General features: G+C 37.6%; 1 protein-coding gene across 2 annotated transcripts in view; it reads right to left on the reverse strand.

Moving 5' to 3' along the window:
* Positions 1–1,060: 1,060 nt before the first annotated feature.
* Positions 1,061–17,718, reverse strand: part of insyn1 (inhibitory synaptic factor 1) — a 52,236-nt gene continuing 35,578 nt past the window's right edge. For both annotated transcript variants that reach the window (XM_056765549.1, XM_056765548.1), the window contains exon 4: positions 1,061–2,021. In XM_056765549.1, the coding sequence (XP_056621527.1) occupies positions 1,215–2,021 (807 nt within the window). In that variant the 3' untranslated portion in view covers positions 1,061–1,214. The remainder of the gene's footprint in view (positions 2,022–17,718) is intronic.

Raw genomic sequence — 17,718 nt, forward strand, 5'->3', positions numbered from 1 at the left:
GCACCAAAACCAAAGACTCTGTGCAAGGGGTAGACTTCTCAAATAACCAGGCAATCTCTTCGAGTTGTCTTAAGCACACTTGAAGAATGTTGGGTTATTTGCAACCAAGAGTTGGGTCAAAAAGAGACAAACCCAACCGTTGGGTTGTAAAGTTTCCTTGATGGGTTGTTTTAACCCAAAAAGCTGGGTTATTTTATCCCATTGTTGGGTCAAAATATAATATAGGTTTTTTTTTTAAGAGTATTCACTGTAAAAAATGGTTTATTATTTTCAACCCAGCATTGGGTCAGAAAGGGCCAAACCCATTTGTTGGGTTGTAAATGTTCCTATGCAGAGTTGTTTTAACCCCAAATGGGGTTTTACCTGTTGTTAGGTCAAATATAAACCATTTTCTGGGTTTATCCCTTTTTGACGGTGCCTTATTCGTATGAAGTTGTGTGTTGTGAATAGTACAAAAATGGTGACTAGAAAAAATGCAATACTGAAGCCCCACCCCTAACCCCATCCCTAACATCACTGGCGTGAAAGCAAATCAAACTAAAATGTACAAAAGAGATTATACGAATTAAATTCACCACCTCGTAAAATAGTTTTGTTTTGTCGTGAGATTGTGTTGAGAATGCACACTTTAAGACTATCAATCAAGGCAAATTCTTATTTTGTGAATAGCCAATAGGCTATAGGAAACAATGTATTTGCTTTGTTACTAGCTAGGTGGTTGTATTACGAGGAGGGACATCTCATCCGAGAGATCATTGAAGTGGTCAAAATTCTATGAAGTGCATGATGTTGCATCAATCGTTTTTGGTTACCTGGAAAAAACGTATATCTTCAAAATAAGCTAAAAAAACCCACACAATTTAAATTGTCGATTTCATGGAGTTATTAAAGAGCTCTTTATCAATAAATCGCACAACCCCTTTTAACCCTGCTCCTAACAATAGGGAAAAGACGTGAAGGGGTGAAAATTCCTAGAAGACCTTACAAAAAACAAACTGCATTCCTCTCTTTTGAATATGTGCAACAAATATCCAAGTCATAAAAACGATCTTAGCAAGTCTTGAAATTTTCCCATATATAATTTATTTAGTAATTTATTTATTGTTTTTTTGTTTTTAATCTATTATCTATGTATTTCATATTAAATAGTATAGAGTTCTTTGTAATATTTCCTCAGTTTATTCTTTTTTTTATATTTAAAGTTGGGCGTTATCTCAGAGGTCCTTGGTTTTCTGTTTGGCGGGGATGTAGGGCAATACAGTTTGAGTGCTTTTATCCGATACTGTTTGCGTGCTGCTGTTTCGCAGCAGTTTTTTCCGGCAGCCTGGGTAAAGAAGACCTTTCCTGGGTAATGTGTGAGACCCCACAACTGCGACCTTTACAGGTGAGGGCCCAGCGGAAGCCGTTTCTCGACAGTTATAAAGGCCAGACGGGTGATCGGAGGAGGACAGAGGGGGCGTGGGTGAACAAGCCAAAGGGCTGGGTTCACTGTCCGTGTCCGGGGTCCCGCAGTCCCCTTTATCTTCGTCCTCCCTGCCGTCCTCTTCCTCATCTTCGTCGTCGTCACAGCACAATGCGTGGTAGAGGATCTTGTCACTGAAGCGGACCCTCTCTCTCGTCCCCGAGGTTCGAGAGGTTTTTTGACTGTACGTCGAGCTGGATGCTTCTTCGCTGGAAGAATCCGGGGTGATGATTAATGGTCCGTTAGGGACGGGGAGACCCCCGTTCATCTGTGAATAGACGCTGGCGGTGGCAGGCATAGGCGGGGTTGACGAAGGTCTTTCTCGGCTTTCGTCCACCTCGTCCCTGTGTGCTTTCCGATTTGCAGTGTTAGAGACCTCCAGGAAGTTGCAGAATTCCCAGCTGTCAGAGAGCATGTCCTGGCTGAGGAAGTCCAACCTGAAGGCCTCCCCCAGACCACGCTCACTACTGGAAGTGCTGCTCGCTGTAGCAACCGTCCAATCATCCGGATCCAGATCAAAGTCGAGATCCGATGTGAGTTTGTCAATCTGACCCACCACCTGAAAAAAAGGAGAGAGAGAGAGGGTGATGAAAATGATTTTTACTTCCCTTGATCATCAAATATGCATTAGCAAGACCTTTAAGGTCAGAACAATTTTACTTCAGTCAACTCAGGAGATTTAGTGCAACTATGTAAATATATTTTTGAAGCAAAGTAAGGAAATGATCCCGGGATCATAATTCAATTATTTTTTCAAGGTAGTTTGAACTTAAATGGAATTGAGTTCAAAAGATTATACAAAGGCTGCTGCTATTCAAATACAGTAGACCCAAAAAATATTGACCATAAGCCACACTTATAAAAAAGTATTAGAACTGCGTTTTGGAAAAAAATATATATATACTTTGACTACAATTTTATTTACAAAAGTTACTAATTCTTTTACTTTTGTTATATATATATATATATATATATATATATATATATATTTTTTCTCTATTTTTCTATTACTAATAAGATTATTATTATTTTAATATGAATTAATTATTGCTATATATTTATATATTGTCTGATTTTTGTGTTTGTGTATTCCATACAGCTGCTCTGAAACAATACAAAGTGTAAGAAGCGCAATAAAAATGAACCTGAATAAAAAACAGTCAGAACGGCTCCAAAACTTGTTTTAATAGTTACACCTATAACAAATACATCAGAAATCCATACGTTTGAATGTTTTTCTTGAAAAGTGTTGAGTTTGATATTATCATAGTGCAACATCATTCATACATATTAAACTGTGGTTCACGCTTATCTCACGCTTAAGGTGTGTTTTTTCCTTTTACTTTGTGGCATAAACACAGAAGGATCAGATGAATATGCCCCGCTAGCATGAGGGATTAAAAATCTAATTCATTTATCCAGCACAATGACTCCAAAGGAGCAATTAGGAGCTGTAAATCCCTGATTACACCGCAGTGAAAGCCAGAGGAGGGCCTGCGTTTGCCTGATCCGCTCGCTGATTTAACAGATGAGTTGCCCGAGTCACTTTTTCTCATCTCTATCTGTAATCACTCAACGAGCACTTGATACTATATTTAAACGTGTGATGTAAAAGCTGGTTGTTGAGTTTACTTTAATTTTTTACGGTAAATGCTTGACCTAATTTAATTGCATGACTTCCTTTTTTTAAACATGAGCTTGTGTGTCAGGTTGAATTTATTAAATGTAACAAGTCTTGCTTTTTGATGTTTTCCCATCCACGTGGGTGGTAAAACATTTTAAAACAGTGAAAAGGCTTTTAGGTCCAAGTAAATTACTAGAAAAATTGTGAGAAATAATGTAGCTTGCATTCTATGAAAAGATGTAGGAATGAAACCATTTGTTGACATGCAGTTTACATGAGAGATTTAGTTTCCACACAGAGATGCCAAATGAGTTGATCTATAAAATTACGGAAATTGTGAAATTACAAAGGGCAGTTACTTTTGAAACTGTTAAAGTTTATATAATTTTACACACATAAATGTGTGTATCTGTATATATATATATATATATATATATCTCTACGTAATATATATATAATATAGGCTATATATATATATAGTTTGGTTCCAAAATTAGATAACTTCGCTTTTAACATTTTAAAAAATTGCTGTTTTTCATCATGTTATCATGTTTTTATTGTGTTAGTTATATATATATATATATTTATGTATATATATATATACACACATTGTACTAGTGTTGCTTTAGGCATTTGTCCGTATCATATTTTCATATTACGATAATTGGCCCTTTTCCCAAGGTATAGGGTTCCATCACATTGTTGCATTACATCTTCCTTGTTGTTCTTAATAATGTTTTAGTTTATTCACACCAACTGATGTTGAAAAATAGTGAATAATAAAAATATAAAAAGAAAAGTATCTTGAACATTCAAAAAGCTGAATAATTGTGGACATTTTGAAACATTCATTTTCATTAAAGGTCTGTTATGTGCTGATGTGCTTTATCTCTGACAAATCATTTTCAATATTTTTGATTCATATCATGTTGATATATCATTTCATACTATATTAACCTGCTATCCTAAAATATTTGTTACCTCATATGACATGACCCTTTTAAAGATGCTCTTTGCATCAGCACTGCTCTCCTGACCAACCTATTTTTGTCCAATCACACGGGTCAAAGCCATAAATCTACCTGACTCACCTAACCCTTCAATCCAGAGAAATAATGTTATAATCCTGAATCTCTAAGAGGGTAATACATTTGTATTCTTCAAGCACTCAGTCCATTTGAATTCCATTCAACCCCCGCGTATAAACACCGCTTCATTCTACGCGCCTGGTTTCCGGTAAGTAATAATTGTGTCGTTGCCTGGGCAGGCAGTCTAAGGGCAGTGTGTACTTTCTGAGTGGGTAATTTAAAGTCTGTGCTATGCCAGCTCTGAATGAAGGATAGGAAAGCTTAATAACACGCTGAGGTGCTGAGGATGTGAGATGAATTGCTTGCCCAAGGGCGGATGAGATAGCTTTGTTTACGAGATTACTCGTCCTGCAAAAGTAGGATTTAATTCAATCAATGTTTTCCGGAGAGTCTGGCTCTGTGAGACACATTTCACAAACCCCCTGTCATCCAAGAAAGAAACCTAATTTAATCAATATTAGGTCCGTCATGACTCACGCCATTTCTAGTATTAATTGAAACTCTACTACATCCTAGAAAAAAACTGAAGAGGATATTTTCAATTGCAGCGCCTTTTACTTAATGTCTGCAATGCAAGAGACACCAAATGGAAACGCAAAATAAATAGATTTAATTATCACAAAGCCCCTCTGTTTACAAGTTTTGGGGATGTCAAATTTCAAATGGCATACTCGTTTTCTGTCTACTTTTTTACATTATTTACATTCATGCATTTCTCCAAATCACTTTACTATGCATTTGATTAGTATGTGTTATCTTTGGGAATCAAACCCAAAGGTTACAGAAAACACTGTAGAATAGTGGAAGGTGTAGTAATAAGTTATTTCTCATTAGAGTTCATCTAAAACTACTTGCACAGGGTTATGTGCGGTATTTCATGGGTTCTTACATCCCAACAACTTCGGGGGTAGTACACAACTTTAACCAGTGTAAAGTCCCTACTCATTGCGTGGCCTGTCAGTAGCTACACGTGCTGTTATCCAGGGTTTGCGTTTGCTGCCCTAGAAACTTTTGAGGGTATGGATTGATGGACTTTCCCATGTGATCACGCTTGAACACGCCCCTTGAATGGCAAAGCATTTAGCATATTAGCAGCAGCTGTGAAAACAGCTGTATAGTTTACAATTATCAGTTTAAATCAAATTTAGTAGGACTTTACAGTAATCCCAACAACTTGCCAAACAACCAGTGGTCAATGGACCTTGGCATGTGGCCAGACACCGCTTTTTTGATGCGTCAACTCGCGCTGAGTAAAGATCTATGAATAGACTGCCACTCAGCGGTAAACAAGAGTCCACATACATTAAAGAAGTACCGCCGGGGAGACGGCGACGGCGGAAGGCTCATTCTGTACACTACAGCTCAAACGTTTTGGATCACTAAATCAAAAATGTCTATTCATCTGAAGGCGTATCAATGTTTGAAATCACTTTTGTAGACAAAAATATAATTGTGCCAACGTATACAATTATTTTATAAGAAATCACATTTTGTTAAAAACATGTTCTTGAAATGGATTATTTCAACGCTAATTGATTAAAAGCAGTCAATAAGAGTCCAGCATATATGGAAATTCCTTTAGTACTGTATAAAAAGGTTTCCAGGTTCCAAGCTGGAAGATAAAATTTACAATTCTAGTCAAAGGGTGGCTACTTTAAAGATGCTAAAATCAAACATAGAGTTCATTTATTTTAAATGCATTTAGTCAAAATTTAATTCCCACAGCTATATTTGTGTTATTTCACAGTTTTGATGGGTTTCATATTATTCTAAACTGTGTAAAGATAAAAAAAGAGTGGCCCTAAACTTTTGACCAGAAGAGTACAGGGCTGGAGTGGGAAGAGAAATTGGCCCTGGCATTTTAGGGGCCACATCTACCCTCCACTATTTTTGTCGACGGTGGTGGGGGGAGGGGGGTTTGCACATGGTACCTGTTGACCGGGGGGATGGGGTGTGGATGGTACATGACTTTTGCATTCGCTTTTATAATTTCCATCTGAGCAGCCAAAGCATCCGTTCCGGGCCCATACGTTAGCAGCCACTCTGCCCCTGATAGTGTATAAATAAACTTTATTCGAGACCTTATTGTCGATCACACAACTTATCATAATTTTAGACTTGACGGTGACGTCACGTACATTCCCTCTATAGCAAAACACTGAACCTTATGAAAAAAAGAAAAAAGGTGTATGGATTTTACAGAGAGTACACAAACTTGGTCAAATACTACTCACGTTATACCAGTAATCTTGATATTTTTGTATGCTCTTATTAAGAGAATAAAACAAACATGGCTGTCTGCTAATAATGCATTTCCACAACGACATATGTGATCTGTGTTTTGCATAATTCTGATGTTAAGGGTCAGTGTAAGTCCCATAGTCGACAGTGCATTCACTCGAAAAAAAATAAAGGCTGGGTTGTTTCAAGCAATGGTTTGGTAAAATATGGACCATATGAACAAACACAACAGTTGGTTTTAATGATCCTACAAAATGTCCATATGCAACCCAATCATGGGCTAAAACAACCCAGAATTTTTTGGGTGTAAGCAAACTCATAGATCAGAAACAATTACGCACTTCCCCATAAACATGATCCCCTTCAAAGTAAAATAAACTCTTAATACACAACAGGAAAGACCTAATTTCATTGATAATGCCCATTGCCGCTGCGTAATTACCCAAGCAGCCGCCTTCATCCCCGCCGTGCGTTCCAACCCCAGCGATTGCAACAGGCATTCCTCAGGGTAAACAAAATCATTCAAATGAGCTTGCCTAGGCAAGGCCCTTACCTTCACTAGAGTTCCTGAAGCAATTTAACTAGATAGCAGCGGCGCTAGCTTAAAGGCCCCACAGAACCTTTCTAGGTCACAGATGGGCTCGACGCAGCTACGATGAACAGTAATCCCTGTGCCTTTTCTTCAAGATGCCACAAGAGCGAGCGGGTTATGGAGTAAATTATTGGGTAAACAGATTGCCTAAGTGTAAAGGATGAATGAACACATCGGGAAAGAGTCATTAGCGTTGGAACACATTGCGTTTTAACTGGAAGGGACACAATGAGAACCTGCAATAGTAATTACAGTCTATAGAGTAAAAATCACATCCTTTTGTTGGCCTCAGCCCTCATAATGGCAGAGATTGCAGCTGGATTATTCAACTCCAAAACGATTCCTCTTCCCACTTTCAGGGCTTTCAGTAGACGCTCGTCTCACTGAGGCTAAATTACACACCGCCAGGAACTCAAGGAAAACAGCACATTGTGACCAACATGTGGAGGTTGAAAGAGACATAAAGACCAACATTGTGGAAGAATTATATCTGGTTGCACATGACACCAAACTGGCCTATATAGTGTACTTTTTTTGACAACGTGTGAAAAAATGAAAAAGCGTTATATGTAGTATCTTGTCCGGAAATAACATCATCTATATGTGTGCGCCTTGCGTGCGGGTACAGAAGCGCCAAATGCGAGTCAAACTTGGCTTAGGCGAGTAAATAAAACTGCCTTTCTGGCTGGTCGCCTGGTAACCTCCGTGGAAAATTTACCATCAGAACTTTATCTGAGATGCCACTAAAATGAAAACATGAGGAATAAAATATCAATGTGTCTTGACATTTTTGTGACGGGCACGGATTTGCATTGAAACGGCGACCGGCTGATCTTGAGTGACACGATGACCTGCGCTCAGACATGCGAGGAGAAACAGCAGTTATTCTATTGTTATAGTTAGAATAATACATAGTTTAATAAAAAGCAATGCAAAATGTCAGTGTAGTAACATGGTGTTTGCTCTTATGTGCAAGTGGTCACTGTTGAAATCCTGCTCAGGCTTCCCAATCCCACCCCCCCTTACCTATCAGTTCTCAGATGTTTCTTTAATAGAAACGTAAAAATAATAATTAGGATTATATCTTCTCCAATGTTATGTTAAAAAAATAAACACGATGATTCTAAAAACTCTCAAATGTCTAGTTCAGGACAACACATTTTGTTACGTCAAACTCAAACGACACACAACAATAACAAAAATGTATAATTAGTTTAAGGTCTAGGGTAGGATTTTTAGCGGCCACTAGCGTTGAGTTTGAGAATTGCAGCCAATCTCTCGGTCCTCCGCTCACCCCTCCCTTTCGAAACACGACGGTGGCCACCACAGTACAAAAAGATGTCCTCCGCTGAGACAGTGTATCTGCTCATGTTGACACAGGGAAGAGAGCAAGTGGTCAAGTGTTAGACATAAGATATGTTTTTGTTGTTGTAATATTAGCTGTAAAACGGAGCAGTTTTGAGCGTCATTGTTTATCTGGAACCAGTGTGCTGTATTTAGTTGTGTCGTAATCACTTATTTTCTTTTGTGTGGTCAAAGCTTGATAAAAATGAGGCAGAGCTAGCTAACTGTAAATAGCAATGCTGTTAAAGGCGTTTGATCTGACAGCGAGATAGCAGTTAAGAGTAAGTTTGTAGATGTTTTTTTCCGCTTTGTAAAGTCAGGGACAACCAGACAATGTACCGCAGGGCAGACCGAGAGGAAACGTGCTTTGTCTGTTTAGGGCTACTGTACAAAACATGGCGGCACCTCATGCCAAATTGCATGTTTGTCGGCCCGCTCTGTATGTAGATAGAAATAGCTTATACTAAGGTAATACAAACACAACGGTTCATTATGCGAGGTCTTTATACAAGTCTGAAGACATAGTTTTGTACATTATATTGCATTTCTGTCAGTAGATCCTCATAGAAATCCCACATTGCTCCTTTAACAAATCCTTTTTGAGAGTAAATATATATATTGGACTATTGTTAGCAGTATAATAAAAAAAATGTTTTTATTATAATAGAAATATATGTACACATGATATTCAACATTTCTTTTAATATTTTTTTATAAGTATATACTACATTATAAATTAACACAATGTAATATGTTAATATACTATTATAATATTGATTATAATAGAATATAAAAGTGAACAAGTAACAATAATTATACATGACTGTTAAGAACACTTGAAAAAAAAAATGTTTTTTTTATTTGTGCATTCCAAGGGATGTCAATGAAGCTGCAGGTGGGTTGTTTTGATTATGTAATAACAAAGTAAAAAAACAGTTATCTGTTTTTGCAAATAAACCCTTCAAATTGTATTTCTCCCACTCATTATTTTAGTTATTTTTAGACAAAGCATTATGGAATTAAATATGATCGCTTAGAACTTTATTTCCATTTAAGCTACTGTTAGCCCTTCTACTAGGACCAGACTAATGTTTTTCGGCCGTGATCTCATAATTTGTATGTTCATTCTGCCTTTTCTACTGTTAGCTTCATCGCCCCTCTCCCCGACATGCCACCCAGTCGCCTCAGAGAATGCTGGGAGGCAGCAAGCAAATGAATGCGCGAGTCGTATAGCAAGCAAAGCTGCAATTGTGATTCGGTAAATGCAGGCAGGGTTTTCTGCTGTTTTTGAGAAAGTGCAGAGCAGGTAGAGCGCAGTCAGAGAGAGAGAAGCTTAGCATTCTTTAAAATGACAGCTGACTCTCGACCTGAGCCTCCTGCGAAATGTCATGTGTGCCAGTGATCCATGAAAAACACGAACTGGAAAGGGAACACACGTTCGTTGTGGTTTACACGTGTGCTGCTGATACTTAATGTGTTTTACCTGAATGCTGTTGTGTGTTGAGGTCGGTGGCATTTAGACCGCATGTATTCAGTCAGGAGGAGTTGAATTCACAGTTTCTCTTGCTGACTTTACTTGGTGACAGTCATGAGCAGGTTATGAATCTATGACTTTGTTTTACCAATTAAATAAGCAGAAGTGAATAAATGCATACTATAATTCCCAACAGATGTTTATTTCTCACCAATATAAAACAATTTATATCTTTGAATCTATTATAAATAATCTATTATAAATATATCAAAATGTTAGTATACTAGTATAGGAGTTAATAGGAGGCCTAATAATGGTAAAAAAAAGATAAATAAGACTGTGCTTGTTTCTTTGTCTCAACAACCGCTGCACTTTATGTAACAGTACAAAAGACCAAAAATAATAATTTCAATCGACTTAAATATTGGGGAAAAAGTTTGTAAAGCAACTTTCCAGCTCTCGGAATGATCCATATATAATATCCAGCTTCTTGCTTGAATTTTCCTTTGAATCTGATTGAAATGTGAACATCAGGGTAAGAAAGAGCTATTAAAACCTCTCTCTGTAGTTAAAGGACGAATGTGATGATGAGGAACTACAAACAATTACTGCAACAGCATCGCATGCTGATTTCAAAGTGAAACGTTGGTAAATATTTCTTTAATGTCTTTCTCTCATGCGGTGTTTCAGCTTCTGGAGCACGCAGGAATCTATTCATCGTCCATTCTGTTTAGTTCTCTTTGGACCGTATGCGGGATGTGTCACCCTGCTTGATACTTTTTAATACATTCTGCTGGCGGATTCATTATCTTCTTTATCGTCATGAAATTTGCTTAGGAAAAAAATGTATTTCAGAAGAAGAGTTCAGCTGATACGGAGAATTAATATTCAAGGTGATGTCGTGGAATTAGAAAAAGGGGTGAAATAAGTGCACAGTTGTACTGCTGGCCAAGCAGTAGAGACGTACTATACTATACTTTCATGTGCTGTATAGGGGCGTTCTAAACAGACATGAAATCACACACAAAAGAACCGTGCCTTCTAAAATAAAATAGAATGAAACGAAACAAAAGATAAAATATAAAATAAAATAAGAATAAAATAAAATAAAAATGAATTCAATAAAATAAGATAAAGTAAAGTAAAAGAAGCAAAATATATATTACAAATTATAATAAAATACAATGAAGCATAAAGATAAAACAATTATAAAATATAATATAAAAATAAAATAAAAATAAATGAAATAAGGAAAGTAAAAGATAATATATATATTAGAGATCACAATAAAAATTCTTCCTCAAAAGCTCTCGCTTTGTCAGCCTTGCACACACAACTTTGTTTCCAGGCAGACTGATACAAAAACCTGTGTGCCTTTTATTAGCCACCAGCCAATCAGATATGAAAGTGATGATTTCATACCCTACTTGTCACTACTGTGTACAATATGCATCAGACGGTCAGTGAGTTGACTGTGTGGGTTCTTTGTGAATATAAGGTTATGTTATAAACGCCCCTGTACGTGCGTGTGCTCGAAGGATAATCCATCCGTGTCGCACGGTTAGATGTGTGTTTTTGCATGATGCTCAAGCCAGACCTCCGAGGTTTAACGGATGGCGCTGCTTGTCTGATTTTGGTCACGTAGACCTGATTGGTTAGATGTGTCACTCATCGTGTGCTAGGGGTATGAAGTGCGGCTTTGAAGTGCTCCCCCCGACTGTTAGCGGCTAATTATCCTGTCATACACGCGAGCACGGGCCCCGGCGTTCATTAAGCCCACAACGCCATGCTTTTTATCTCTTCTGAAAAATAACACTTCAAGTAGACCTTTGCCTGCCATACATATCCGCAAACTCCACGAGTGGGGCGAGGAGACTCTCAACAGCTGGATAATCAGAAACGGTATAAAAACACAGCTGTATAATGGGTGTCAATCAGAGCGAGCTCGAGTCCTACAGGCCTGTGATCCGCCTAAACGGCTTTTGCCGCTCCTAATTGCGGTGGGATGGTCAAAACAGGTCATTAATTTGCTTCTTTTTACTCCAGAAACTTGGCAGTCATTTTTAAACTTGCAGGCTATGGTAGAAGAATTATGTGGGCCACAGCTATAGATATGCTATTGCTATCTTTAGATATAGGCTCGGCTAACTTTGGATGTGGGTTTGCTGGCTATTACTGGCTCTGCGAGCGGTTCTGTGATACTGACTGGGTTGATCTCCCAAGCCCTTTTACATAACTCGCTGACTGCATTACCTGAAGTGTACAGGCAGTCGGAAGTAAGATTGTGCTGTTAGTGTAAGAGCGCATATTAATTCTATCTACATCTCAATAACGTTCATTTAGTTTTACGTACGTGTTTTTATCACATTGCCGGAAGCTAGCACAGGTTATTTGGGCTATGCATACATATTCAACAGCACACAAGTCACACATCTATTGCTAAACTTAAGAATCACTTACAACCACCCCTGAGAGTATTGTTAACCTTTCAAAAGACAATAACCCTGCATTTATGGATCTTAAAGTGAATAACATTGTTACACATGCTTTATAACAGTGTTATACATATACATATGTATTTATACTATATGTTCATACATTTTTGATGACAGGTGGCTAATATAGATTATAAAACATTTACTATGAAGATTATGTAATACAACATGCATTCCCCCGCCCCTTCTCTCTCTATAAATGGTGCAATTATGTGCGTGGGATGATATTCATAGAGTCTGAGTCATGGGTTGAGGGTAATCTAGCATAGACAGATTTAGATGAAGCATACATGGAAATACGCTCAATGAGCACCTAAAACAGAAAGCATGTAGCTGCTTCTCTACAGTAAAATTGTAAAGCTGTTTCTTACAGTCAGACATTACGTTCATCGGGGTGCTCTCTAACAGCTCTCATACACTATTTAACATTGTTAAAGACTGTGACGACTGCGCTATGCGTGCAGCGCTATTCATTAATGAACGAGGAGGGTTAGACAATGAATCAGTCCCAGCCACGAAAGCAGCCCATTTGGCTTCACCGATGAACAAAGAACTCAAAAGATATGTATAAGCAACAAGAGCTGCTCTATTTTCAACTGTCAATGAGCATCGGCCTTATTTATAGGAGCAATGTGGAGATTTTAGCAGCATCTAGTGATGAGGTCACGAATTGCAACCAACGGCTCACTCCACCCTTCCCTTTCGAAGCTCTACAGTGACTGACACCACACTAAGATGTCGTCGCATTTGACCTTCTATGCCAGATAACGTATAATGAAATGCGTTCTGGAGATCAGTTTGTCCATTTAGGGCTACTGTAGGAACAACATGGTGAATAACATGTAAGGGGGTCCGCAGCGTACTGTATGTAGATGGAAATAGCTGATAGTAAGGTAATAAAAACATAACGCTTTATTATGTAAGATCTCTATACACCTCTGAAGACATATTTATTTATATCATATTGCATTTCTGTCAATAGAGCCTCCAAAAAATTGCACACTAGACCTTTTTTGAATATTTGAATATGTGTATTTTGAATATTTCGTGTCAATTAATTGCTGATATTTTAGCAAAATAGAAATAAAATGAAGTTTAGATGAACAAATTAGAGTATTTATTTTGGGGTGAGCTCATTATTTAGAACAGTAAGCGTATACTGTAACTAGTTTCTTTCCTTCCATTGAACCTCATCATGACATAATTGAGGCATTTCATCACTGAAATAAGTACGTGTTCGCTGAGCAGGTACTGTCATACATTTGCTTATGGCGGTACTTAGAGAAGAATAATCCGATCGCATACGAATGATGTCGCTAATGTTTATTCTCTGCATCTGGCGAATTTTTTTCTTACACTCTATTTAAATATTTACATATTATCCGAACGACCCAGCCTGCAATATACATCCCTCTGTAACCACCACGTTAAATAGCCTACTTTTTCATCTGTTTGAAGAAACGGTCGGGAGTTTATTTAGATAAGCTGATGGTGGCTTTAAGAGAGAGTAATTTGTACATTATAATAGTGAAGACTGCTGCCTGCTCTCAGTGGTTGACAGTATAATTGGAAGTGAGACGGGGAGGCACATTTGAAAAGACATCATAGAAGCATATTAGTCACTAATTAAGTCACATGCATTTTTGTCTCCCTTGACACATTCATCATGTAAATCCCTTAATGTGTTACTCAGTGAATAGGTGTGAAGTTGTGTTTATATGTGCATGTCTTTGTCTGCATGACAGAAAGAGAGAAAAAAGGCACATAGTATTTAACTCAGCAGATACAAACCAAGAGTGAAATACTGAAAATGGCAAACTGTCACGGCAATACTGTGTTTCTGGAGGTAAACCAATTTAACGGATTCACACACAACCTTTCTCCAACAACCCCCTCTATATCTCAACATACATGATGTCAACAAACCAATGCATCAGGCAGAGCAACACCCCTTTCAAATCTGATAACAAATGGTCACAAGAGGCGCACTAGAGATGTTAGCATCAGGTGTAAACACAAATCCGTCTTCGCTGACCACTTGAGATCAGATCACTCAAGACGGATGTTAATACAAGGTGTAAACATGGACTGAGATGGGTGTGATTTCCAAGGTCACCGATATCAGTCAAATCGGATGTCTCACCATATCTGGCTTTGCCTTATTTAAAGGGACAGTTCACCCAAAAATTATTCTGTCTTTACTCACCTTCGAGTTGTTACAAATCTATATTAGTTTCTTTGTTCTGATGAACACAGAGAAAGATATTTGGAAGAATGCTTGTAACCAAATAATTCCTGGCCGTGATTGACTACCATAGTAAGACAAATGAGAATGGCAGTCAAAGGTGCCCCAGAACTGTTTGCTTTCCTACATTCTTCAAAATATCTTCTTTTTTTCTACAGAACAAAGACATTTATAAGCACAACTTTGGTAGTCAATGGAGGCCAAGAACTTTTTGGTCACCAGCATTCTTCCAAATTTATTTCTCTGTGTTCATCAGAACAAAGACATTTATACAGATTTGGAGCAACTCCATACAACATTTCATTTTTGGGTGAACTGTTCCTTTAACAAATGCCTGTTGCAGCTTTCTGCAACACTGTCCACAGCCTTCGACCCTCACAGGGCAAAATCTGAGCTTAAAATAGCATTGAGAAGAATAATGGAGGGCAACTCTCTCTCTCCTGCTCTCCTGTTCTTATTCATAGACTCTCATTCTCTCTATCTGATAAAAGTCACCAGATCAATGCATCCCCGGCCCACGCTATTTCTGTTAAAAAGTTTGCCCTTTCTCATTCCGCAAATCCCCTGTATCATCACCCGACATCACTCCACCATACTAGAGTAAAAATACAGATTGAATAAACAAAGATTTTGTTTCCAATTCTTGGAACTGCTATTGTACAACACGAGCAAGTCTATTTCCATTCTTCGTTTCTTTTCAGGCTTTCACGCTGAAACTTCACTCGTCAGAATTACCTCGACGCAGCCTGGAATCAGTGACGGCGTGATTTGATGTAGGGTATGGCAGGACCTGTCTCAAAACAGGGGGGCGTCCAGATGAGACAAATACATCGGCTCAATTGCCTGAACTGAGGAACATGAGTCACGCTGTTGACTTTGATTAATCAGGAGAACAAGGCTTTTGATTTTCTGTATTATGATTCAGATGAATCACAGGGGGTGTTGTGATTTAAAGTCTGCGTGGTTGTGCTACAACATTTAGAATTTGTTTTACGCTATGAATTTTTATGTCTGTTTGAGAAGCCCCTGATTTCCAGAGAGTTGTATTTTTCCATTGGGTTTTTAAAGCAATACGGATTTAGCTGTTTAGTCGAGCAGGCTTTCTGAGCTAATTATTTCTTTGAAGAAGAAATAAAGCAAAAATAAAGCTCTTATGTGCACTAAGCACAACAGAGAGTTGCATCTAAGGGCAACGTCTTAAGTCTGATAAAGCAGCTGCTGAATATTAAGACAACGTACTCCTTTCATCGCTGCATAATTTACACCGTGCCTGCTTACAATCTGCAAGATGAGGCCTTGCATTTTTCCCTTCTTCTTTAGCAAGACCACTGAGAAACCGTGACACCTATATCAGATTAGTTTGTTTCTTAAATCAATGGCTGTGCCGTAATCTGAATGTAGGAGGCAAAGGTGTATCTATTTGCAAACACAATCACAACAATATATCCTCAAATCCCCCGAGGAACTACAGTATATGGCTGCCACTGAACATCTTAAAACACAGACAGAGTCTAAATTCTAAAATGAGTATCTGTTCAGGAGCTTCGAATGACAGATGTTGAAAGGTTATTAGTCGTTCAGGATTTATTCTGTCATTAAGTGTTAGGACTGCCAGTTAATAAAGTTTTACAAGAAAGAATAATTCATTTCACTGGCATGTTTTGAACCGGGCTCCAATCCAGTAAAGCAAGAGAAGTTCGGCTAGATTTCTATTGAATTTGTGATATTTATTTTTATCCTACAGTATGGTCGTGACAGATCTAGTTTTGGGTCAACATTACCAGTAACTGTTCGAGTCTCATTAAAAATAAACAGAAGCTGACTGGAGACATGTTGGTGACGGACTGCGAATGGGCAGATGCTCCAAAAACTACATGCTACAGAAAACAAACACATCTCAGTGTTGTGCAAGGATGTGTAAATTATTAACTCTTTGTTTGTGATGTGCTATTTTGTAAAATTTTGTGTTGATTTTGTGTGAAATAAATAAAAAGTTCAAACAACACAAAACGCGTCGTCCAGGAAATAGCACGAAGATGTGTTCAGTTAAGGACAACACATTTTGTGTCGTTTTAACATAACCGTTTTTAGAGATTAGGAGAAACTGGGGCTAGTAAAAATAATTCATTTTAAAACTACTGAAGTATTAATGGATACAGTAGTTTAAATTGTATTATTTCAATTATATTATTTATATTCCCTTTGGTTTCATTTAGGGCTGAAACAACATACAGGTATCAATGCATCAATCTATAATCAATTATCGCTACATTGAAAAACGTCAGAAAATCGATCTTTTCCATGTTATTTAACCTAACCAAGCAAGCTTTGATGGATTTTAAACATAACATGCTTTATGGTATGAACACGTGATAGAGCTTCAATTCAAGCTTACTGTGTTTCGCCTGTTTGGCTGATTAGAACCAAAGCTATAAATAAAATGGAATAAAAGTATTTCTAATGTGTGGCAATGTTGCATCACATCTGTCGAGGTGATCAATTATAGGTCAAAGGGTTAAATATGAACAAGCTTTCCAGAATGTACCATAGGACTGAGATAGAGAAAATGAAACGGGCCATCTTCAGAAAAAGAAAGTGCGCTCATAACTTGGTAAGAATTAAATCAAGATAAGCTAGAATGAAGTGTGACATTTGCACCTACTGTTTTAAAGCAATTCAATTAAACATCCACATGAATAAAAACTGCTGAAACTGTCGATTTAAATGTATGCCTTATCATAAACACTGATATGGGAAGATTCATTTAATATAGTTAATAATCTAATATCTGACCTGAATTCATTTTGTAATGAATTAATGTTATTAACATTTTACTTTCATTATTCGCAGGTGACTTACTTGATTTGAGAGTGAATTCTTACACATATTAACCTACAGCCTCCATTGCTCAAAATATATTTGAAGATTTGGAAAAAAGTGTCACATATATACTCTTTGTACACCTCATATCTTTTCTATCTTTCATTTTCATTCTTCTCATGTGTTTAAGCACACTCAAACCCAGATCCAGGGCATGTTTGCATGAAAAACTTCTGAGGTCTAGATGTCAAACGTGAAACAATAAACACATAAGACACCGTTTCATTTTTCTTTGGTTTAATAATGGTTTTATGAAAACAGCTGCTTGGCATT

The sequence above is a fragment of the Triplophysa dalaica genome, chromosome 14 (genome assembly GCF_015846415.1).
Source record: "Triplophysa dalaica isolate WHDGS20190420 chromosome 14, ASM1584641v1, whole genome shotgun sequence".
NCBI classification, from domain to species: Eukaryota; Metazoa; Chordata; class Actinopteri; order Cypriniformes; family Nemacheilidae; genus Triplophysa; species Triplophysa dalaica.